Genomic DNA, 25865 nt, shown 5'->3' with positions numbered 1-25865 from the left:
ATTTCTAATTTTAATAATGGGCTCTTCAGATTTTTTATTTAACCAAAATTCTTGGTGCTTTGTCTTAACCTACTCTCTTCCCTTGTTCTTTTATAGAAAATGGCCAATTAAATTGTGATATTTTCCCCGTCTGTAGGTTAAGTGGTACTGATTCTTTTAGGTCTTACCTTTGAACCTTTTAATTGTGTCTTTGCCTCTGCCCTTTAAAAGTTTTGATTTCTTCTTAAATCATGAACTCAGAAATGTAAACCATGTTTTTCATAACAAATTGATACAGATTTAGTAGGCATTTTTGACCACCTATGTGTAGTACACAGATATTATGACATGCAGTATATCATTTAATTCTTACAACAGTCTGTGAGGTAAATAGTCTAGTTCCTTTTTACAGATGATGAACTTAAGACTCAAGAATGTTAATTAAAGACAAAGATCAAGCCCTGGCTGGTGTGGCTTGGTAGATTGAGTGCCGGCCTGTGAACCAAACGGTTGCTGATTTGATTCCCAGTCAGGGCACATACCTGAGTTAAGGGCCAGATCCCCAGTAGAGGGTGCATGAGAGGCAACCACATACTGATATTTCTCTCCCTCTCTTTTTCCTTCCCTTCCCCACTTCTAAAAATAAATAAATAAAATCCTCAAAAAAAAGAGAAAGATTAAGATTTGAACCTTAGTCTAGGGTTTTGTTTTTTTTTTTCCTATTCTTTCACCATTTTCTAATATGATGTATACTTGGTTGGCTCCTCTGAAATTTGTGAGCATATTCCAGATGTTAATAAAGAATTATAAAAGGCACTGAAACTGACCATCTGAGTCTCTTTAAATTTTTTTTTAATTATTGATTTGAGAGAGAGGGAGAGAAACACTAGTTTGTTGTTTTACTTATTTCTGTATTCACTGGTTGATTCTTGTATGTGCTCTGATGCGGGATGGAACCCACAACCTTATTTTATTGGGACAGCACTCTAAACATCTGAGCTACCTGGACAGGACCCCATCTAAGTTTCTTTGCATGATTTAAATGGACAGGGTATCAGTAGCATTTATATATAAATTAAGATAGTTATAGAGAGAACTTTAACTGGAAGTCTCAAAGAGCCAAGGATGGAGAGTCTAGGCCAACTGGGTTTAAGCCCAGGCCAAGATTTTATATAGTCTGAGTGACAGTAAAAATATTTAACAGCTGGCATAGCATGGGTCTAGTGCAACTGGAACAGATACCTGTCATGCAAACCTCAGTTACCCATACGATGGTGGCCCAGCTGGGTATTAACCATGGATAAAACAGCTCTCCCGGATGCCTTGGAAAACAGATGTTTAATGCCCTGCTTGAGCCCTCAGCTCCTCCCTCTTATACTAATTATTATGTAGAAGAAGCTGTCTTAACCAATATAGGCATGTTGTACTTTAGATATTTCCACCCTTTTCTTTTTATTCTATTCTCCAATTAAATAAACTGGAAAAAAAAGTGTTATGTAGGAAAAACAAGTTAGCGAGTGTGGATGAAGAAACACTTCCCAATTTGTATTATGATATTTATCTGAATGGGAATACTTTTTTTTCCCTGAAAAATCATATTAATTTTTCCTCTGTGTTCCTCCTACTTTTCAGGAAACAATGTATTCAGTTTGAAATCAATGAAAATTAATGCAAATCTTAGAAAATTCAGGACTAGGATAAACTTTTATTTTTTCAAATGTTAAAAATTCAATAATTAAAAAAAGACCAAAGTTAAATAAACCCTGTCAATATTGAGCTCCACTACATAGAATAAAGCATTTATAAATGTAATGACAAGGTAGTGAATCTTAAAAACATTCTATATTCTATGTTTTTATTCTTTAGCAAATAAGCAAACATCAGCTTTTAAGAGTTAATTTTAAAATAACAATTTTAAATCTAGCTGTTCCAAGAATTTATTTTAACCTGTGCTCTAATAAAAATCCTGTTCTGATCGTTCCCTTTTGTAAGTATAGTTTTGTTATTGTAAAAATAATTGTTGCTTCATAAAATAGTAAATATTTTATTGTCCCTTAGTAAGCTTTAGAGTAGTGGAAGTTAATGTTTCTTACTGCGATTGGATTGCATTAACTACCTCTACATTTTAACCAGAATCCAACAATATAATAGTTTATTTTTTCCCCTGAAGATCAAGTTTGTTACAGTAATATGAAGCCTCCACTATATCCCAGTTGGTAAGGTAAACAGTTGGTTTTAGGGGACTGCTTCTCTACCTCAAAATATTTCCTGTATTTTGATGCTTGAAATTCCATAAGCAGAAATGCATTCTTTGGTATTAAATATCTTCTCCACTCAGCCCATTTAGAAAATGCTGTTACTAAGGGGGTGCGGTTGCATATTAACATTTGTAGAGCATCTGTATGAACAAAATATGTAGGCTGATTGCAAACATTGTTATTTAAACCTCGTACCTCTTCTGTGAAATGTAGGTGTTGCTGTTCCCATGTTGCAGATGAGTAAACTTCTGCTCATAGGTGTTAAGTAAGTCATGTATCTAGGATAAGGCCAGGCTGAGATTTAAATCGGGTCTCTCTCTTTTTACTGAGCCTTATCATGTGGTTGAAGATGCCATTCATAGCATTAACTTTTCCCATGATAAAGTCACTTCCAAGGACATGGGGGAAGTCTATTCTTCTCAGAAAGAACAGCAATTATATCTCGAATTTGACTATCTCTTCCTATCTCTGTTACTACCAAGCTTGCACAAGCCGCTACCTCTTGAGCCAGTGTGATAGCATCTGTGTTTGCACTCTGTAATTGAATATAACCCTCTAAACTGCCAAAATGGCATAAAGTGTTAATTGAAACATGTTACTCTTATGGTTAAAGCTCTACAATCGATGTTCGCTGTGTTTAGAACTCAACCCAACTACTACTTAGCCTGTGAGGACCCCACACCATATGGACTGGCCTGTCTCTTCCACATGTTGTCATGACAGCCTTCCCACTGCTCTGCTCTGGTCACACTAGCTTCAGTCAGCTCCTAAAAGACCCTAAGCTCTTTCCTACAACTTTCCTAAGCTCTTTCCTGTGAACTTTGATCAGCTCATAACTATTCATTTTGCGCACTTGCTGTGTTTAGTGCCTTTTCAGTTCTCAGGATACAGTTTAGGTATCATGTCCTCAGAAGGGCTTTTCCTGACCATCCTAAATGAAGTAGGTTCTTATTTCTTTATAGTGCAAAACTATCATTTCATTTATGTATTTATTTGTTTTAAAAAGTATTTGTTTTCTCACTAGAAGTAAGTTCTAAGAAGTCAGAGGTTTGATGGTCCTTTCTCTCTTGCATCTCTAATGCTCACTTCAGGGCTTAGTGTCACTTAGGTACTCAGAAACTGTCAGGTGAGTAAATGAGAGAAAGGTCAAATTTTTATCTTAGAAATTGTGATCCTGTACACATTGGGATATTCTTTTTCCCTCATTCTTAATTTTAAGCCTTGTAAAGAATTGTTGATTTTTGTTACCCATGAATAACAATAATTACTTGATTGTAGTAATTATTAAGGATAGAAATTAGCACCAAGTTACAGTTTAGGCAGATGTATGTAATGCGTTTGTGGTCTGTTTTGTTTTTTATACAGTAATTGAACTTCTGAAATACTCTGATCATTTATTTAGTCTGTTTGGGAATTGGATGATTAAGCCTATTTGTTTTTACATAAGAAATTTAAAGTGCTTTTATAGCTGCCAAAAATATGAGATATTTTCCTGTTTTTACAATTTACTTGGTGAATTCAACAGTTTTAGATGATTTACAAATTATGTGTTAAGGTTTTAATTTCGTGAATAAAAATCTATAAAAAGCAGACTTGCCTGGCACACAGACATTTTTAAAAGTTGAAAGAAATCAATTCACTTATATATGAAGAAATGAATTTTGAAATCCAGTCTCCAGCATTTACTTTTTGAGACCGTTAACAGTTACCGCATTTATGGGGTTGGTTGTTGATATTTATTTCTGTGATCAAGACTGCTTAGGCGGAAGAGGAAATCATTACTTTTTTAAACTCATGAACTTTATTTTTTAGAGCAGTTTTAGATTCCCAACAAACTAAGTAGAGAGTACGTAGTTCCCACATAATGCACAACCTCCTCCACTGTGGACACTTCCCAGCAACACAGTGCATTTGTTGCAGTTGATGGACCTACATTGACATACCACTGTCGTCAAGAGCTCACTCATGATGGTGCAAATTCTGTGGGATTGGATACATTTAAAATGACACGTATCCACCATTATAGTGCTATACAGAATAATTTTAACTTTCCTAAAAAGTATGCCCCACCTGTTCATTTCTCACTTCCCATTAACTCCCAGTAACCACTGATCTTTTTATTGTCTTCATAGTTTTGCCTTTTCCAGAATGTCAGAATATTGGAATTATGCCAAAAGTAGCTTTTTCAGGTTGGCTTCTTTCACTTAGTAATGTGCATTTAAGTTTCCTTTTTTATAGCTTCGTAGTTTACTTCGTTTTATTGCTGAATAATATTCCATTGTTTAGATGTACCACAGTTTGTTTATTCATTCATCAGCTGAAGATTGCTTCCAAGTTTTGACATGATAATTAAAGCTTCTGTAAGCATTTGCATGTAGGTTTTTGTGTGGACGTAACTTTTCATCTCATCTGGGTAAACACCGAGGAGTGTAATTGTTGGATCCTATGATTAGAGTATGCTTAGTTCCGTAACTAACAAACTGCCTTCCAAAGTGGCTGTGTCATTTCAGCAGTGAAGGAAAGTTCTGTTGCTTCACATCCTTTCGGTGTTGTCAGTGTTCTGGATTTTCGCCATTCCAATAGGTATGTAGTGGTATCTTGCTGTTGTTTTAATTTGCATTTCTTTGATGACATATAGTGTGGAGAATCTCTTCCTATGCTTAGCTGTCATCCGTATATCTTTTTGGTGAGGAGTCTGTTAAGGCCTTTTGTCCATTTTTGAATCAGTTGCTTTCTTATTTTTGAAGTTTAAAAAGTTCTTTGTGTATTTTGGATAACAGTCCCTTAGCAGATACAGCTTTTGTGAATAGTTTACCCAAGCCTGTGGATTGTCTTATTTTCTTGACAGTGTCTTTGACAGTGGGAAGTTTTAATTTCAGTGAAATCCAGCTTATCAATTCTGTCTTTTATGGACCATGCATTTGGTATTAAATCTGAAAAGAGTCATCACCTAACCCAAGGTCATCTATATTTTCTTCTATGCCATCTTCTAGGGGTTTTATTGTTTCCCATTTAACATTAAGGTCTGTAACCCATTTTGAGTTGGTTTTATTGAAAGTTGTAAAGGCTATGTCTAGATTAATTTCTTTTTGCCTCTGGATGTCCAGTTGTTGCAGCACCATTTGTTAAAAAACTCTCTTTTCTGTATTTTATTGCCTTTGCTCCTTTGTCAAACAAAGATCAGCAGACTATTTTTAGGTGGATCTGTTTCTGAGCTCTTTTGTTCCATGGATGTATTTGTCTATTCCTTTGTTAATATCATACTCTATGGTAAATCTTGAAGTAAGATAGTGTCAGTCTGTCAGCTTTGTTCTTCTTCATCAAGAGTTTATTAGCTATACTGGTCTTTCTGTTCTTCAGATAAAATTTAGAATCAGTTTTTTGATACACAAAAATAACTTGCTGGGGTTTTGATTGTGATAGCATTATGAATATATAGGTCAAGTTGGGAAGAGCTTGACAATATTGGGTTTTACTATACATAAAATTTATTTAGTCCTTTGATGTCTTTCACTGGAGTTTTGCAGTTTTCCTCATATAGATCTTGTACCTATTTTGTTAGATTTATACCTAAGTATTTTATGGTAATGTGGAGTACTGTACTTTGTCAGTACTGGTTTTTACCAGTACTGTACTTTGCCATGTATAATGTGCACGCATGTTTTTGACCCAAACTTTCAGGGAAAAAAAATCTGTCATTTTAATTTTTTAATTGATGTTTTCATTTTTTATATTTAGAAATAAAACTGATTATTGTATTCCAGGGTATTATTTTGTGTATGGATATTGTTACTAGTTTCTAGAGTTACACTTTTAATGCATAAGCATAAATAAAAGAATGAAAAACATTTACTTATATAGATACGGAATTAGTACCACCCATGTATAATGCGCACCCTTATTTTTCCCTCCAAAACTTGGGCAAAAAACTGTGCATTATACATGTCAAAATATGTTAATTTCAAATTTCACTTACTCATTGCTGGTATATAGGAAAGCAATTGACTTTTTTACATTAACCATGAATTTTCCTGTTTTACAATAATCACTTATTTCAGAAATTTTTTTGTCAATTTTTTTGCGTATTTCACCTAGATGATCATGCCATCTGTGTACAAAAGCAGTTTTACTTTTTCCTTCCCAGTCTGTATCTTTTATTTGTTTTTCTTGTCTTATTACATTAGCTAGTAATTCCAGTAGAGTGTTGAAAAGCATTGATGAGAAGGGGATATGTTGGCCTCTTTCCTAATCTTAATAAGAAAGCTTCAAGTTTCTCAACATTAACTATGATATTAACTAAATTTTAATAGGTATTCTTCATCAGCTTGAGGAAGTTTTCCTGTATTCCTAGTTTACTGAGAGGTTTTTATCATGAATGAGTGTAAAATTTTGTCAGATACTTTTCTCTGTCTGTTGATGGGATCCTGTGATTTTTTTCTTCTGATGATGTCATGGGTTACATTAATTGACTTTCGAATGTTGAACCAGCCTTCAATATCTGGGATAGATTCCACTTGATTGTGGTGAATAATTATTTTTATATGTTGTTGGATTCTAGTAGATTAAATTTTATTGAGGATTTTTACATAGATATTTGCAAGAGATATCAGTCTGTAATTTTTCTTTCTTGTTCTAGCCTCATAGAATGAATTAGAAGTATTCTTTCTGCTTTAAATCTTTTGAAAGAGATTGTAGGGAGTTGATATAATTTCCTCTCTAAATGTTTGGTATAATTCACCAGTGAACCCATTTTGGCCTGGTGCTTTCTCTTTTGGAAGTTTATTAATTATTTATTAAATTTATTTAACAGATATAGACCTACTCAGATTGCACATTTCTTGTGTGAGTTTTGGCAGATTGTGTCTTTCATGGAATTGGTCCATTTTATCTTGGATATGAAATTGGTGGGCATCCAAATTGTTTATAGTATAGTATTCCTTTGTATGTTTATAGGATTGGTCATGATGCTCCCTCTCATTTCTGATATTAGTAATTTATGTCCTTTTTTTTTTTTCCATACTTATCTTGGCTTGATTTTTATGATTTCACTGATCTTTTCAAAGAACCACCTTTGGTTTTGTTGATTATCTCACTTGATTTTCTGTTATCAAGGTCATTGATTTCTGCTTTAATTTTTATTTCTTTTATTCTGTTTATTTTGGTTTTAGTTTGTTTTTCTTTATTTTCCTAAGATGGAATTTTAGATAATTGATTTGGATCCTTTTTTTCTAATACATGTATTCAGTGCTCTCAATAATTCTACTAAGCACTGCTTTTGCTGCATCTGACACTTTTTGATATGCCGTATTTCAATTTTTTAAATTTTTTCCTGGGAGTTTTTTCTTTAGCCCATGTGTTAATTTAGAAATGTTTTGCTTAATCTTGCCAGTATTTTGGGACTTTCATGCTATCTTCTTGTTACTGATTTCTATTTTAATTGCATCATTATTTGAGAGCATTGCATCATTGTTTGAGAGCAGACATTGTATTTAAAAATTTAAATTCATTAACATTTGTTTTATGGCCCAGAATGTGGTCTCTCTTGGCAATGATCCATGTGAGCTTGAGAGGAATGTTTTTTTGGATGAAGTAATCTATAGATGTCCACTATATGCAGTTAATTGGTGGTGATGTTGAGTTCAAATATATCCTTACTGATTTTCTGCCTGCTGGATCAGTCCATTTTTGTTAGAGGGATGTTGAAGTCTCCAACTGTAATAGTGGAGACTTCACCTATTTCCTTTCACGGTTCTATCAGTTTTTGCTTCACATATTTTGATGCTCCGTTGTAGGCGTTAAGGATTGATTGTTATATCTCTTTGGAGAATTATCCTCTATATTACTATGTAATACTCTTCTTCCCTGATAACTGTCGTTGATCTGAGTTCAGCTCTCTGTGAAATTAATGTAGCTATTCCTGCTTTCTTTTGATAGTGTCAGCATTATACATCTTTTGCCATTAAATTTATAAAGTTCATAATTTATAACATTCATAAAATTCTTTATATTAAATTTAAGATTTCACTCCCCAGAGTTGAAGCAAATAATTCACCCAATATGGAAAGCCACTTTCAACATCTGAAGATACATTAACTCTTTCCTGGCTAAACCCTAATATGCATAAAAGTAAACAATAAGAATATCCTTGTCTTTTTAGTTGCTGAGCTTTTTGAGACCAGTCATTTGTTCTGCTAAATACCATGGGGTTTTGTTTGGAAACCTTATTCCCTAATTCTGATATGTTCAGCTTAGAAAGTTTCTTGAATTAAAGTGAACTATTTCTGGTACTCTATTAAGCACTTTATATTAATGTACTGCATGTAGTTCTTAATAGCCACGAGTTACTGGGACATCCTAGAACCAAGTTCTCAGCTATTTATTTCAGTAGTAGATAAATCTACGTAGCTTCAGAATCTATGCAGGTAATATAAATAAGAAAAATGGCTTGGTGTGGTAATCACTTTGACACATTAAACTGTGCTGTCCTGTTCTTAAACGTATTCATATACAATTTTTAAAATTTTTCAGGCCTAACCCAAATCAGAGGATAGAGTGGATAAGTTTAAGATACTTGGATGAGGGCAGCTAGACCTTCTTGTCCAAATACAAGTTTAAGTTATTTTATTTGATACTTATTTTAATCCCTATTCTTTCACACATATCAGTAAGTAAAAGCCATCATTTTAATGGAGAACATGAACAGGTTTCTAGTTAGGAACATGCAATTCACACCAAATTGGTATTATTACTTTGGAGGCCAGATTGGCAAATTTAAAAGAAAGTTGATGATGGTCATACATTATAATCCAGCAGTTCCACTTGCAGATAGTTCCTGTGGAGAATCTCTCCCAAATGTGAGGCATAAGACATGAACATATTCTTTGCAGTACTACATGCCAAAAGGCCGAGCGTGAAAATACCTGCCTTCCATAGGGGAATGGAAATATAAACTGGGGTTTTATTCCTCCAGTAAATTGCACTTTAGCATTTGTCTAATAATAGAGCTATCTATATCAACATGGAAAAATCTCAACATACTGTGGTGTGAAAACTCCATGTTCCAAAAATATATGAATTATATAAAATTCAAAGTAATAAGGTACCTTATTTATGGATATATTAATATATAGTAAAGATGTAAAACATGTATTTGTGCATGATAACTATGCACATTAACTCCAATCCTTATCCTTAGAAAGAGAACACGAGAGGTTGGGGCTTTACATCTATAATAATTGGTTCTTAAAAAATATAAAGAGCTTTGAAACAAGAGTCAACAATGTAGTTAATCTCTGTGATAAGAGACAGGTATGTGTTATTTTTTTGTACTTTGCTGATATTTGAACTGCTGCATAATTTGTACTATATATGTAAGTGTGAAAGAAAAACTATTGCAACTCTCTGATAAGAAGTTAGTCTCTACTTTTTCTGCCTTTGTTGTGCATTTTTATTTTTTCTTTTTGCCATCCCAAAGAGAAGCATTTTACCCCCCTGTGGTCTTTTAGGAAAGAGTTGGGTAGAAGGCATCTGTTGAACTAAGCAAACAAAGGAGCTTACTTGATTGAGCAAGGAATAAAAAAATGACTTTCCATGGCAGATGAAATAGCATTTAAAAATCTTGGAGGCAAGAAAGGGCATACATCTCATAAAATGAAGAAATGGAAGTAATTGAGCATAGCTGGAAGCAAAGAAAGGGCATGGATGAGTAGTGAGTGAGATGAGACTATCAATTTAGATGGGACCCAGGTAATGAAAACTCTGATATATACACATACATACATTTGGACGTAATCCTGTGGGTCAGTGGTTGTCAATTCAGACTGATCGTCAGAATTAACTGAATCTTATTCCAGAGTGATTGTGCTAGCATTTCTTAGAATAGGGACTAGAATACTATTCTTTAAATACAGGATACTGTTCTTTAAACATGTTTGCCACACCTCTTCTCTTATCTTATTCAAACTACTGTCTGAAAGAGGAGATCTATGTCATGGAGAATTATAGTCCGAAGTAGGAGTAGACAAGTTTGTGATGTTAGTTTTTGACATAACTCTTTTAAAATTCAGCACCTCCCCTGTGAAGTGATACATTCTATTTCTGCCCCATTTGGCTGAGGACAATGGAGAAGGGCTACATGAAAAATGTTGTCTTTCATTCTGAGATGACTGGTTACTCTGGAGGCTTATTCTCCTCGTTCCTCCAGATTTTTATGAGATGAAAGTCTCCATATAAAATTAGATTAAGTTGAAAAACCAGATAGTGTGCAGTCAGGACCTGTTCATCATGGCTGACCACACTGCTTTTTAAGGATTTCTTAAGGCCTGATAAGCTTTGTGTTTTGTATTAGGGGGAGTAGAGTGAGGGAGGAGATCATAGGCAAGGAGCTTTAGCAGCATTCCAGGTAAGAAATGATGTCAGTCCTTATTAAAGCTACGGCTGTAGGAAGTGATAGATTCAAGATAAAATTAGAGGACAGTAGGTAATAAAAATGCTGTGTGAGTAGATATTTATTTTTAATGAGTTTGTGAGATTGGGCAAGGAAAGGAAGGAAGCCTGAGAAGTGGGGAAGGATGATGGGTTCCAGGTAATACATGCATATGGAGTCATTATAGATGAAGATTTAATTTTAATTTTAGTATATTTCTAGTCTCAGTCACAGGAAATGTTGGTGATAACTAATCAATAACCTGGTTTTATTTTTCTTTAATTCTTAGTAGCAGTTTAATTTCCTCTCACTCAAGAGTATGTTATGGTTCTTTTTGCAGGGTGAAGGTCACATGCTGTCTTAACCGTCTAACAGTTGTTGCTCCCAGAGGCCAGTGGACTCTGAGGAGTGGTGGGAAGAGGGTTGGTGGGGAGTCCGGTCTTACCGTCTGTTACGGACCCTTTAATGTAATATAACCCAGAGACTGCTTTGGAGTTTAACTCTCTATTATTGAGTTAATAGAAGCTTTCCATTAGAAAATATAAAATGCCCTGAATGAAATACCACTTTATAGTAAGACCCAGTTCATAAGCATTTCCTAATAGACAAAAATTACAGGAGCCTTTTTTTCTTACCTGCAGGGCAAAAGTTGGATTGTTAAAAGAAGCTATGAAGATTTTCGAGTACTTGACAAACATCTTCATCTATGTATTTATGACCGACGATTCTCCCAGCTCTCAGAACTTCCCCGTTCAGATGCCCTGAAGGACAGTCCAGAGGTAATTAAGTATATATAAATTAGCAAAAGTTTTTGCTTGTATACTAAATAAAAGCCTATACTGACACTCAGGATGATTCCTGGGATTATTTAATTATTTCATGACTGAAAAATTAGTAATGTTATATAGGATGGTTAGTAAAGTAGGCTTAATATATAATTTTATAATGAAAAAACCTCATATTGTAATAATATATAAATGAGTAATGTATATGAGCAGATATTCTCCAAAGAGAATATAAAATATGGAAGCAAAAATATGAAAGACATTGACTTCAGTAATACTCAAATAAATGCATATTAAAATGATGCTGTTTGCTTAGTTTATGATGACAGGCTATACCTATGAATCCACCTCCATCCTGCCAAATATTTCTCGTAAAGATATAAATGATTTAAAATGTTTTAAAAAGGACAAGATTTTTTGTTTTTATAACATCAAAAAATGAAAAGCACCATCAGGGAATAAAAATTGTGAGGAATATTTGAAAGTAGATGGGATCAGGCTTATGAGGACAAGAGAATATAGCCTGAAATACACGTGCAAGAAGAGTGCAGAAGACAGATAAACTAGAAACGTTACAGGAAAAAATAGCATGCAGTTATGTGCTGTGTGACAGTGTTTTGGTCAACAGTGGACTGCATTTATGGCAGGGTCCCCAGATGATTATTACAGAGCTGAAAATTTTCCACGTCCTAATGACATTGTAGCTGTCACAATGCCATAGTGCAATGCATTAATTACTCAAGTGTTTATGGTGATATGAGTGTCAACAAACACAAACCTACTGTGCTGCCAGTCACAGAAAAGTATAGCACATATAATTATATACAATACATAACACTTTATAATAAATGACTATGTTACCGGTTTATGTGTTTACTATAATATACTCTGATAGCGTTGTTTTTGAAAGTATTCTTTTTACTTAAAAAAATGTTTGCCTTAAAACAATGTGCCGTGTTCTGCTGGCAGCCGCCTCATTCATCTCCCATTTATTATGCCTCTTGATTACATCAGTTTCTCTTGTGCATGATTTAATCCCATGTTGGTTTGTACTGTTAACATGCTGTACAGGTTTGTAAGAGCAGTAGGCTATACCATATAGCCCAGGTGTACAGTAGGCTATACCACCTGGGTTTGTGTATGGGTGTGCACTCTGTGATGTTCACACATGATGAAATCTCCTAAGGATGCATCTCTCAGGACACATCCCCCTCAGTTAAGTGGTGCATGACTGTAAACAAAACAACAGAAGAGCAAACAGAGGGCCTTGAGGAACATGATTCCTGTGCTCAGAGAGTGAAGCAATCACATTCATAGAATGAGAGCCGAACTTTACAAAAATAAAATAATCAGGAGATCTTAGAATTGAACATATGGTCATTTAAACGGACTTTAATAATAGCAAACCTGAATAGCTGGACTACATAAAAAATGGACACAGATAAATAGAGAATTAGTGAGCTGAAAGATCAGACTTTATAAAAATACAGCCTCCGAAGATATAAGAAGTTGTGAGAGAGTAGTTGGGACACATGAAGAATAGATCGAGAAGTCCCTACTTTCGTCTTATTGGAATTAACTAAAAATTGATCAAAGAAAATTCTCTAAAGTTTACAAAAGTCATGTTTTCAAATTAAATGGTCCCATTAAGTGCTCATATAATGAGTGAAAAGACACACATCTAGAAACATGTAGTGAAATTTCAAAATGCCAAAACAGCAAACCAGAAAGGCTTCTGGAGAGCAAACAACAGATTTCTCAATAGAACAAGAATTGTATTAGCATTAGGCTCCTTGGCAGCTACAGTGGATGCTCAAAAACAGTGCAAAATATCTTCCAAGTCCTGATGGGAGGCCCTTTCAGTTCTATAATTAATTCCAGGGCAATTAAGTATGTAGGGCAAAGTAGCAATACCATCGATCATACAAGAACTGACACTACAGCAGAGTCTTGGGAACATCTTAAAACCACAGATTTTTTTTTGTATTATAGAGAACTAAGAAATCTATCTCCATTTCCCATCTCTTTCTCTCTGTTGCATAATTTTCTCTATCATACTGTCTCCAAACATGGTCACTACCAACAGGTCCTGGGTTTTTGTCTATTTTAAGACAGCAGCCAGACTGAGCTGAAATTTTATATCAAAATTCCTGATTCCTGCAGTAACCTGTGTTGGGCCAGGTCACGTTGCATCACATTCCTGGACCACTCAGCTGGTCTGGGAGGTAGGATCATGGGTGAACATGGCCATCCTGCTGTGGCTGGAGAATCACAGCAGGTTGCAGGGAAAGAGTTTCAGGGTAGCTGGGAGAAGCCAGGCAGAAAAACTAGGTGTGTCGTTGCTATTGTGATCTGTAAGGTTTCCATACAAAAATAGAAAGAAAAAGCAGTAAAATTAGAAGCTATAAAATAGCCTGTCCCGTGATGATGATGGGTTAAATATTATAGTTCCATACAAGACAAGGACTTACTAGGTAAGTGCCTGTAGTTTCAGTTCAAGGAACTGTCTAGCCTCTGTGAAGAACTCTCTGTAATGATTAAAGTGCCAAAAAGTCTGTTGATTTGCTTTTTCTCTCGAAGCAACTGACTTACAGTAGTTCCTCTGACACAGTATAGTATCTTTATGAGTTACCACTGAATCTTCTCTTTCTTTTTAGTCAGTCACTCAGATGCTTATCGCTTACCTGTCCCGCCTTTCTGCTATTGCTGGCAACAAGATCAATTGTGGGCCTGCCCTTACTTGGATGGAGGTATTATCTAATTCATTCTTATTAAAGTTTATTTTTAAATTGTCTGCTTAAGAAATTTAATATTAGTTTAATTTTGACAGCAGTTGAATTTTAGGAACAACAAAAAAAAAGGACTTCTGTATTTTGGAAAGATAAATGACACATTAAATATTTGTCATCTCAAATCTTTCTTTGATGATCCAGGAAAGTAATTTTAATGTTGTTATTTTGGTGTTTAATATGTAAATGTATACATTTAGAAAGGTATGTATATATTTTCAGTTGACTTAGTAATTGAAAATATCTTTTAGTTATTTATGAACAAGAGACAGTTAACCTTTTAAAGGACCAGATTTAAGTCTTGAGGGATGTTTGGTCAGGATGACAGAGTAGGTAAACTCTGTGCTCACCTCTTCCCATGACCATATCAGAACTACAGCTGAATTATAGAACAACTGTTATTGAGAACCATTTGAATATTAGCTGAAAAGAATTCCTATAACCAAGGACATAAAAAAGAATCCGTGTTGAGATTGGTAGGAAGGGTGGAGATGTGGAACAGGCAGGTCCCAATCCAGGGTGTGGAGATTAAGAATTGGGAGGGCTATCTCAGCTCTGCAGGTCTCCTCTTAGGAGCACGTGGTCCCAGCTCACACCAGGCTCCCTAGCCCAGAATTTCAGTGCTGGGAAGAAAAGTCCCCACAACATTTTCCTGTGAAAACCAGCGGGGATTCTATCCATGAAAGAAAAAATAGAGACCAAAGTGCATCTCTTAAAGGGCCCATGCCTAGACTCATTCACTCATAGACTCCCTGGCACTAAGCTTCAGCACAGAGGCAACAGCTCAGAAAGTGCCAGGGACATACAGGAAGGAAATAAATTTATTAACTTCAGGGTAAGGGCTGTCGTGGCAGAGGTTGGGACCTCTCTCCAGGGGCAAAAGTGCTAGTGGGCAATATTGTAACATTGTGGAACTCCCCTTCCTTCCAGCCAGCCCAGTGCAGGAGAGTGCCAAGTCTGAGTCCATTCATCTGGCTAACACTGTTCACTGTGCCTTAGCGAGTCCCTGAGACTCCACCAACCCAACTTGCCTGCCCACCTCAGGTGGCTCCTTTACACAAGTGGTCTGCCTCAGCTCATGCTGTGGACTTTTCCAAAATAACTCAAACTTCTACAAACCCTAAGCAAGCAGCTGCTGGCCTCAGCATGCTTGGTAGTTATTGCTGAGCGGCCCCAAGGCCAGCACAAGCAATGACAGGTCCCAGTGTGCATTTTAACTCACATCCAGTGCCTCCATGCTTAGCATAAGTGGCGGCAAGTTTTACACTGGAAGCCAGCTTCAATTAAGCCGCCCACAAGCCCAGTACAAGAGGTGGTTGGTCTCAGCTCACACTGTGAAGCCCACCAAAGGATCATAAGCTCGGCACAAGTGCCCGCCAACGTCAGTACACAGTGGAGCTTTTCCCAAGTACCTCCAAGCCCAACACAAGTGGCAACCTACCACAGATCACTTTGAATCTTCTACCAAGAGACTCCAGGCCCTGTGCAAATGACGGCTGACCTTGATCTATACCAGCGTTCCTGCTAAGAGGCCCAGAAACAACACACCTGGCCGCCAGCTTCAGACCACACTAGAGCAGCGCTGCCCGTCTCCCCAGATGACATACATGCGGGATGGACTCAGCACCTACCCAAGCCCTGCAGAAGTTGCTCCCTTGCTATGGGGTCGGCTCCTGTACTACAGCTCATGCACTGTATTCACAGTCCGCCCTCTATGGCAGTGATCCTGAGGGTCAGCCGCACCCACTGGCTTACAAAGAGCAGTCGAAACTTAAATACTACAGGAGGGCACACACAAACCACATGGGACGTTCATAGAGCACTCGGCTCATGTGACTAAGGAGGCTGCATCCCTGGAAACCACAGGGAGCCTTCTTTATAAAACCACTGTTGAGACTGTGAGACACAGTGGATCTCCCTAATACTTAAAAACAAACAGAGGGAGTCAGCCAAAATGAGACCAGAAAAAAAATGCCTCAAATAAAAGAACAGGACAGAACTTCAGAAAAAGAACTAAATGAAATGAGACAAGCAGTTTGCCAGATACAGAGTTCAGAACACTGGTTATAAGGAATACGTGGACTCAGTGAGGACTTCAACAAAGAGGTAAAAAACACAAAAATGAGATAAAATCCTAAAAAAGAAGTAGTCAGAAATGAAAAGTACAAAAACCAAAATAAAGCATACATTAGAAGCCATCAACAGCAGATTAGATGAAGCACAGGATTTAATCAGTGATTTGAAAGACAAGGTAGCAGAAAACACCCAATTGTAGCAGTAAGGAGAGAAAGCTTTTCAAGAAATGAGGAGAGTTTAAAGGACCTCTGGTACAACATTAAGCATGTCAACATTTGTGTCATAGGTCTATCAGAAGGTGAAGAGATTGAACAAGGGATTTAAAACCTATTTGAAGAAGTAATGACTGAAAACTTCTCTATCCTGGTAAAGGAAATAAACCCACAAAGGAGGCACAAAGAAACCGAATCAAGATGAACCCAAAGAAGCCCACACTAAGACACATCATAATTAAAATGCCAAAGATTAAAAATAGAGAATCTTAGAAGCAGAAAGAGAAAAGCAGTTAATCACCTGCAAAGGAGCTACCATAAGATTGTCAGTTGGTTTCTCAACAGAAACTCTGCAGGCCAGAAGGGATTGGCAAGAAATATTCAAGGTGATGAAAAGCAAAGACCTACAACCAAAATTGATCTACCCAGCAAGGCTATCATTTAGAATGGAAGACGAGATAAAGAGTTCCCAGAAAAGAAAAAGCTAAAAGTTTATCACCACTAAACCATTATTACAACAAATGTTAAACGTGTCCTTTTTAAGTAAAAAAGATAAAAATATGAATAAGAAAATAGAGAAAAGAAAAAATTCTCACTGACAAAGGTAAACCCTTAGTAGAAACAGTGGATCGACCAACTGTAATACTAGCACAAAGGTTAAAAAGCAGAAGTAGGAAGATCATGTGTAATTGCAACCACAAATTAAGGGATACACACAAATGCACACACGAAGCAAGTACAAAACAATGAAAAACAGGTAAATGTGGAAGGGATGAATAAAATTGTAGTGATTATAGAATGTGTTTGAACTTAAGCTACCATCAGCTTCCTGACTGGCGTGGCTCAGTTGGTTGGTCATTGTCCCCCAAAGTGAATGGTCACCAATTAGGTTTCTGGTCAAGGCGCATGACTGGGCTGTGGGTTTGGTCCCCAGTTGGGGCATATATGAAAGGCAACTAATTGTTGTTTTTCACATTGACGTTTCTCTTCCTCTCTTTCTTCCTTCCCTTCCCTCTAAAAAAATAAATACATAAATAAAAATTGAAAGAATGCTACAAGCATTGCTTGGTTTATATGAAGCACAAGTCAGCCTCAAATCACAAATCGATAAAAGATATGCATGAATAAAAGAGAATGGAACCTAAACATAACACTATAGAATGTCATCTTAATACGAGAGAAGATAGCAGGAGAGTAAGGAAGGAACATAAAACTACAAAAACATTCAGAAGACAGTTAATAAAAACGGCTAAACTAAATACCTGTCAATAATTACTTTTAATGTAAATGAACCAAATGGTCCAATAAAAAGACAGGATGGCTGAATGCAGAACAAACATGACCTGTACATATGCTGCCTAAAAGAGACCCACTTCAGATCATAAAACACACACAGGAAGTAAAGGAATGGAAAAAGATAATGCATCAAGAATAAAAGAGAGCCCAGATTAATAAAATCATAAATGAAGGGAAAGCAACAGCTGACACCACAGAAATACAAAGAATTATAAGAAAATGTTACAAGCAATTATATGCCAACAGATTGGACAGTGGGAAGAAATGGAAAAATTCCTAGAAACGTAAGTTATCTAAGACTGAATCTGAACCAACTGGTAACTACTAATGAAATTGAATCAGTAATCAAAAAACTACCAGCAAACAAGTTTTGGACCAGATGGCTTGACAGAAAACTTTTACCAAACATTCAAAGAAGAATTAACATTTGTCCTTCTCAAACTATTTTAAAATATTGAGGAGCAGGGAAGGCATCTAAACTAATTTTATGAGGTATCCTGGTATCAAAATCAGACAAAGACACTACAAAAAAAGAAAATTAGAGGCCAGTATCCCTGGTGAACATATATACAAAAATCCTCAACAAAATATTAGCAAACCGAATTCAGTAATAGAAGTTCATATGCCATGATCAAGTGGGATTTGTTCCTGGGATACAAGGTTGGTTCAATATCTGCAAAATAATTAATGTGATACACCACATAAACAGAATGAAGGACAAAAATCATGTGGTCATATTAGTAGATACAAAGCATTTGACAAAATCCAACATCCATTTACAATGAAAAAAAACTCTCAGAAAAGATGGAATGAACATACCTCAATATAATAGAGGCCATATATGACAAACCTACAGCCAACATCATACTCAATAGTGAAAAGCTAAAAACTTTTCTTTAAAATTAGCAACAAGACAATGAGTCCACTTTCACCACTTGGAGCCATCGTAGTATTGGATATACTAGCCACAGTAATTAGACATAATAAAGAAATAAAAGACATTCCTAGCTGTAAGGGAAGAAGTAAAACTGTCCTTATTTGCATATGACATGATATAGAGAACTCTAAAGATTCCGTCAAGAAACTATTTAGAGCTAATAAATGAATTCAGTAAAGTTGTACAATACAAAATTAATATGCAGAAATTGGTTGCATTTTAGTACACTAATAATGAACTATCAGAATGAGTAAGAAAGCAATTATATTTACAATAGCATCAAATAGAGTAAAACACCTATGAATAAATTTAAACGAGGAGGTAACAAAAAACTTGTACTCCAAAAACAATAAGACATTGAAGAAATTCAGGGAGATAAAAATAAATGGAAGCATAAATCATGTTCATGGATAGGAATAATTAACATTCCTAAAATATCCACACTACCCAAAGCAACCTATAGATTCATTGCAATCCCTATCAAAATACCAATGGCATTTTTCACAGAACTAGAACAAATAAGCCTTAAAATTTATGTGGAACAAAAAGAATAACAAAGCTGGAGGTGTTACATTTCCTGACAAACAATACTACAAGACTATAATAATCAAAAAAAGTATTTTTGCTGGTGGTAAGTAGAGACACATAGATCAGGGGAATAAAATAGAGATCCTAGAAATAAACCCATGTCTATATGGTTAACTAATCCATGACAAAGAAGACAAGAAAACACAATGCAGTAAAGACAGCCTCTTCAACTAGTAGTATTGGGAGAACTCGATAGATAACATGAAAAAAAATTGGTTCAATAAACTAGGCAGCTTTCTTACACCATATAGAATAAACTCAAAGTCAATTAAAGAATTAAATGTAAGACCTGAAACCACAAAAGTCCTAGAAAAAAAACTTAGGCAGTAAACTTTTTGCCATTGCTGTTAGCAGTATTTTTGTGGGTATGTTTTCTTGGGAGAGGGAAACAATAGAAAAACAAGTGGATCTACATCAAACTAAAAAGTATTCGCAGAGTGAAGGAAAGCATCAACAAAGTGAAAAGAAAACCTAATAAATGGGAAAACATATTTGCTAACTAAACAACATATTATATCTAAAATATATCAGGAATTATACAAGTTAACACCAAAAAAAAATGCTCCAATTAAAAAATGGGCCGGAATACACATTTCTCTGAAGATATACAAATGGCCAGCAGATACATGAAAAGATACTCAACATTCTGAATCCTCAGGGAAGTGCAAATTAAAACCATGAGACATCACCTCGCACCTGCGAAAATGGTTGTCATCAGTAAATCAAGAAACAAATATAGGCGAGGATGTTGAGAAAAGGGAACCCCTTGTGCACTGTTGATGGGATTGTAAATTGCAGCAGCCACTATGGAAAACAGTATGAAGGTTCCTTGGAAAGTTAAGAATAGAACTTCTATATGACCCAGTAATTCCATTTCTGGGTATTATCTGAAAAACCCCAAAACACTAATTAGAAAAGTTATATGCACCCTTATGTTCATTGCAGCATTATTTATTAATAGCCAAGGTATGGAGGCAACCAAAGTATCCATCGCTAGTCAAATGGATACAGAAGAAATGGTACACATGTACAGTGGACTATTACTGAGCTATAAAAGAGAATGAAATCTTACCATTTGTGACAACATGGATGAACAGAAAGTATTAATGGTATGTGAAATAAGTCAGGCAGAGAAATACAAATATATGAATTCCTTTACATGTGGAGTCTAAAAAACAGAATAAACAAAAAAAAAAGAATAAGTCTTAGATGATACTATATTCAGGAAATATGTTAGGCATTTTTCCTTAATTTGTGTATACAGAGTTATATTATTCTTTTCTCATTGGAAATTGGAAGGCAGGATAGAAAGTAGAAAGATTGTAGAACTGACCCAAGCCAACTTGTGCTGAGATCTTGGCTCTTTTATTATTGTCTGTGCGATCTTGGAGAAATTATTTGATATGTTGGAAATTATATAACCTCTTTTTAACTTTAGCACCTTCATCTTTAAATAATGATAATGATAATTAGTATCTTTTAGAGTTACAGGGACTAAATTAAATCATATGTTTTATGCACAGCACAATGGCTGGCATACATTAAGTATTCAATAGATGGTATTATGTTTTTCAAAAAAAGATTCTTTTGGTTACAGTTTCCCTAAATCAAATTGATGTCAGAGGAACTTCTGCCAAGTCTTGTGTCTTTCACCACCTCATGTGACTTTTTTTTTTTGTTGTTACAGATTGATAATAAGGGGAATCACCTTCTAGTACATGAAGAATCATCCATTAACACTCCTGCTGTTGGTGCTGCGCATGTTATCAAGAGGTACACTGCTCGGGCCCCTGATGAATTGACCTTAGAGGTAAATGCCTGAAGTTGCTGCTCTATGCTAGCTCAGTCCCTGCTACTTTTCTAGCCTCATCTGAATGTTTTAATCATTTTTTAAATTAAAAGCACCATATTTTTTTATACCCCATTATCTTTTAGCTTGGCATGCTATCTGTTTTTACTTAAATGACTGTACTCATCTTTGAAAATTTCTACTTCATTGTCTCCCGTTTCTTCTGGAAAGTAATTCTTGATCTCCTTTCCCTACTCCATGCAAATACACCACCCGCACCGCCCCCCCCCCACCCAAAAAAAGAAAAGGTCTGGACTGAATGCCATTTGGAACTGTTCATGGCTTATTGCTGACATATCACTTAAGTACATTCAATCATAATTTTTCTCCCATTGGTTTCTCTTAGCTTCTTGAAAGCCAGGTCTGTATTTTTTTCTTCTTTGTATTTTTACTACCTAAAAATAATACCCAATCCCAATGATACTTTTTTCCCCTCATTATTTGTTCAAAGATTGAGCTAATAGAAAAGTGAGAAGAGGAATAAAAATGTCTTGCTTTCAGATGTAAAAGGAGGGGAATTAAATTTCTTTAGTGTTGGCTGATGAGAGATAACAACCAAAATCCTGACAGATACTCATTTTAAGAAAAAGCAGTTTAAGTTTTTACTGTAGAGAATTTGAACTGTTCTCAAACTCAGTTTTTAGGTTCTATAGCCAAAGGAATGTAGATTTTTGGAAGATGCCAAGCCTGTTAGCAAATACGGCTTTGTGAAGATGATTCTTTCCTGACCTGAAAAATTAGTTGTGAATATGAAAGAAAAATTCTTAAAGCAACATTGTATACATTACAGTAACATTGCTCTGAAATACTTTGTTCTATCACAGAGATCGTCACTTACTGTGATCAGAGTGTAACTTCCATTAAATAGTATTAAAAACAATTACTGCGATTTTATACTTAGGATTTTGTAAAAATTTGTATAAACCCACTAGTTGTTTTCTTAAGAGTGGAGGAAGTAAGCTATTGTACTATCTCTTGAGAGAAGTATAGTTGTCACCAAATTTTACGCTTAATAAGAATAACCCAGTAATTGTAGGCATTTTAGGGCTTTCTTAGATGATTAAATAAGATAATGTCAAGTGCTCAGCACAGTGCCTGGCACATGGTGAGCGCTAACCGTGGTATTAATAGAAGCTGCTGTTGCTTTAAGTATGAGTATTTATATCTGTCTGTCATAAATGAATCAGGTCACTTTTAGTAACAGCAGTTAACAGTATCGTAACAGAAGTATTGATGAAGGTATGATGCTTAGCCTTCAAAAATCTGACACTGGAAGCCTGGCTCTCTGAAGTTACTGCTCATGTTACAGTTGGATCACAACCTTCGTGCTACTTTACTTTCTGAAGCCCTCTCCTTAACAGATGGCTAGGATTATTAAATTCTTTCCAGAAAGAAGTGTTATGTTGTTTTTAGAAAGAGTTCAGATTAAATTCTAGATGGAACAGTTGATTTAGAATTTGAAAAACATTTCACTTCAATTTTCTCTCCTAGGTGGGCGACATTGTTTCTGTTATTGACATGCCTCCCAAAGTGTTGAGCACCTGGTGGAGAGGCAAGCACGGATTTCAGGTAGGCAGTGGGGAATCAGATGTGGAAAAATTCAAGGCGAGTTTTTCTTACTTCGTCAGTAATGCCGTGGTTTACAGCATGTACTGGCGGTAGGTTTTATCATCGGAAATTCTCTCTGCAGCGACAGGAAAATGTAGCTGATGGTAGATTTGGATTTTCTTCTGTTCCTGTTGTGGTTATTTTTAACTCCTCCTTTTCTAAGTGATGATACAGCCAAGGTGTGAGCAGAAGCAGAAGCCTGACCATCACTCTGCGATTATCAGGCCTGTGACTCTGCCTTGCTTCTAATACTGGTTTTAAATCATGATTCACATGTATTTTCTCTCCAGAATTAAGTCAGTTTGATCAATTTTTTTCTTTAAAATACATTGATAACTGTTAATATAAGCAATGTATTTATTGGAGAACAACAACAGAACCTAAAGCATTCTCATTTCTTTTTCCATATGTGGCTAAATAATTTTAGGCATGATAATGATGATTTAGGTTCACTAGCACTAATTTCCATAGTATTGATAGGTTTTCTTTAATCTTTTAAAACTACCAGTGTAAGAGTATCTAGAAATGCCCTAAGATTGTATTCTTAATGTATAACCTGTGTTTTTGTGCTCTATTTATAAAAGTGGTCCTAAAGTCCTGCATAAATAAAATACTTAATGCTATATAGTTGAAAATATTAATAACTATTACAAGTATTGAGCTTTAACTACATATTAAATAAAAACTATTCATTAGGTTTTTATAAAATGTATTAAAAAAGAATCATTAAGAACATGGGCCCTGGAGCCAGATTTCCTGGCTTTCAGTCCTAGGTTACCGTGAGCATGTTATTTAACATCTCTGTGCTTCCGTTTATTTGTTAAGTGGAGATGGTAGGACTTTTCTTTACCTTATAAGATTATTGTAAAGATTAAATCTGTGAGGATAAAGCATGCAAAGTACTTGGATCAGGCCTGAAGCATATTTTTCACTCAGTAAATGTTGATTTTAAAATTTAAATAATTTTGTTTTTTATTTTACAAATTTAATTTTATGTATCTCTTTATCTATTATAAAATATTAATAGCAATTCAATTTAATGATTAAGACCAGAAAAATTATATCCATGTTTCTCCACAAATTATTTGTTTGTACAGTTGGGGTTCTTTATCTGTGCACGAATTTCTTAGTTGCTATGAATAATTGGTACCTTTGATTAAATATAAGAGTAAATAGAAGACTGGGGTTATCTTTTTTCTATTAAGAGGTCAATTCTCCATGTTCATGGAAATGAGATAAGAACTTTAGAGTCTCAAAGATGATCAAAAAATATATTTGGCTTTAAAATGACAGTTATATTTTGGTTTAGATATTGTTACCTTTCTTATACTTCTAGACAAGTCAGTTACTTTCTTCAAACTTTAGTTTCTTCTTAATTGGAGAGTTCCACTTACAATCTTTGTGGTTCTCAGCATTTCAATTTTATGATTGTAAAAATATTGCATATTTTCCCTTCTTTCATGTGACGCACGTGTATTAAATATTTAGTTGGTGCTAGGTCTAGATTTATCTTCCTAGCTCTTTGATTTAGGGTCACATAAATTAGTTTATTGCTTAAACAAATGATTTTTTTTTAAATTGGAATAAAATAAGTAGTTAAAAATTTGTTTATTGTCAAAACAAATTATTTAAAATAAATACAGGATTTTTAAACTTGAAGAATTGATTTGTAATTTATAATGAAAGGTCTTTTGATATATAAATGCTCTTTTCCATCCTGATTGGTCCTGGAAAGATAGTCCTATCCATTTAGATCAGGTTGGAATATGCCTGTGATTTGGATTGGTAGGGCCCCCATGAAACCAGGAGCAGGGTCCTAAATGCCACTATCAAAACGTCATTTAAAAAGGGAATCTAATACTTTAAGGAAAGAATCCACACGATTTAACTCTTCCTTGCTGTTCCCAAATAATATCCATAGGTAAGTGCACCTTATTATAGTTTCTTGCAGGGAGGGCATCTGCTAAAGCATCTGCTATGTGCAAAGTATTGCGAAGCACTTTATACACGTTTTCTTTAATCTTCGCAGAACTTCATGGTAGTCATTGTGCTCCATTTTATGAAAAGGATAATTTGAGAAGGTTAATCAAAAGCCAGGATGCCAGTCAATGGGAGATGGAGCAGGGACTCCCATCAGAGCTGCTCAGTCATTAAGCCTGATTTCTACATTTACTCTGACGTTACTAACTTTCTCCACCTCAGTTTTCTGGGCCATAGAAAGTTCCTTTCTAGAGCATATTTTCTTTGCAGCCAACAATGAACGTTATAAAGATTAAGCAACTGTGGACTGCAAAGTATTCAGGTTTACTGGTGGAAACATTGCTGTGACCAGGTGTTACATTTTTATGTGATGATTAATACATTGTATCTGGGTAAAAACTCCTCTTCAGGCTATTTGTGTCAAAAAAGGCTATTAGCCTTTTTTGGATATTGTTAAATTGTGAGCAATGCCTGTCCCTCCTCAAATATTCTGTTGAGAGAGGAAGATAATGATAGTTTACTGCATATACAGTAAGCCCTCACCTCATATGGTCAATAGGTTCTGTGACTTTAAGAGAAACAATGTATAACAAAGCTAGTTTTACCATCGGCTACTTGATGCAGAGTTCTGTTCCTATGACATCTCATCAACTTTACAACAAAATGAAGTGACATTGAACGAAATGATGTTATTCCAGGACCTGCTTGATACGATAATTGTAGATCAGATCCCTGTAAAAACCTGATTTTTAAGTTTGAAATAACTAGAATAATGGCTTAGTCCTTTGGTTGTCATAATGATAAAAAAAAAAAAAGTAGTGAAATTTTTAATCAGACAGAACTTAGATGTAACCTCAGTGTGAGAAAATGTACTAGTGGAACTGCCCAAGTTAGTTTAGTCAGGCACCTTGGGCCTTACGCCCCAAGAAATATGCGTGGTTGATGTCTCTTTGACTTCCTGCAGTATCCCAGATGGGAATCAGAAGAGTGTGTACAAGTAACACTGCTGGAAAACCACTAGTTCAGGTTACTAGTAGACCTTGTTTTATGTAGTGCATAACCGAGGCCTATCCAGAAAAAGTC

The 25865-nt window shown here is 35.3% G+C and overlaps 1 protein-coding gene across 1 annotated transcript in view; it reads left to right on the top strand.

Moving 5' to 3' along the window:
* ARHGAP32 (Rho GTPase activating protein 32) overlaps positions 1-25865 on the top strand; it is a 183221-nt gene that overhangs the window by 72363 nt on the left and 84993 nt on the right. Inside the window, exons 6-9 of the mRNA XM_054579450.1 lie at positions 11304-11441; positions 14105-14197; positions 21033-21155; positions 22686-22763. Coding sequence (XP_054435425.1) covers positions 11304-11441; positions 14105-14197; positions 21033-21155; positions 22686-22763 — 432 coding nt within the window. The remainder of the gene's footprint in view (positions 1-11303; positions 11442-14104; positions 14198-21032; positions 21156-22685; positions 22764-25865) is intronic.

This window comes from Pteronotus mesoamericanus, unplaced genomic scaffold (genome assembly GCF_021234165.1).
Source record: "Pteronotus mesoamericanus isolate MK-2021 breed Mesoamerican mustached bat unplaced genomic scaffold, CSHL_Meso_final contig_53, whole genome shotgun sequence".
NCBI classification, from domain to species: Eukaryota; Metazoa; Chordata; class Mammalia; order Chiroptera; family Mormoopidae; genus Pteronotus; species Pteronotus mesoamericanus.
This window is presented reverse-complemented; position numbering and strand designations above follow the sequence as displayed.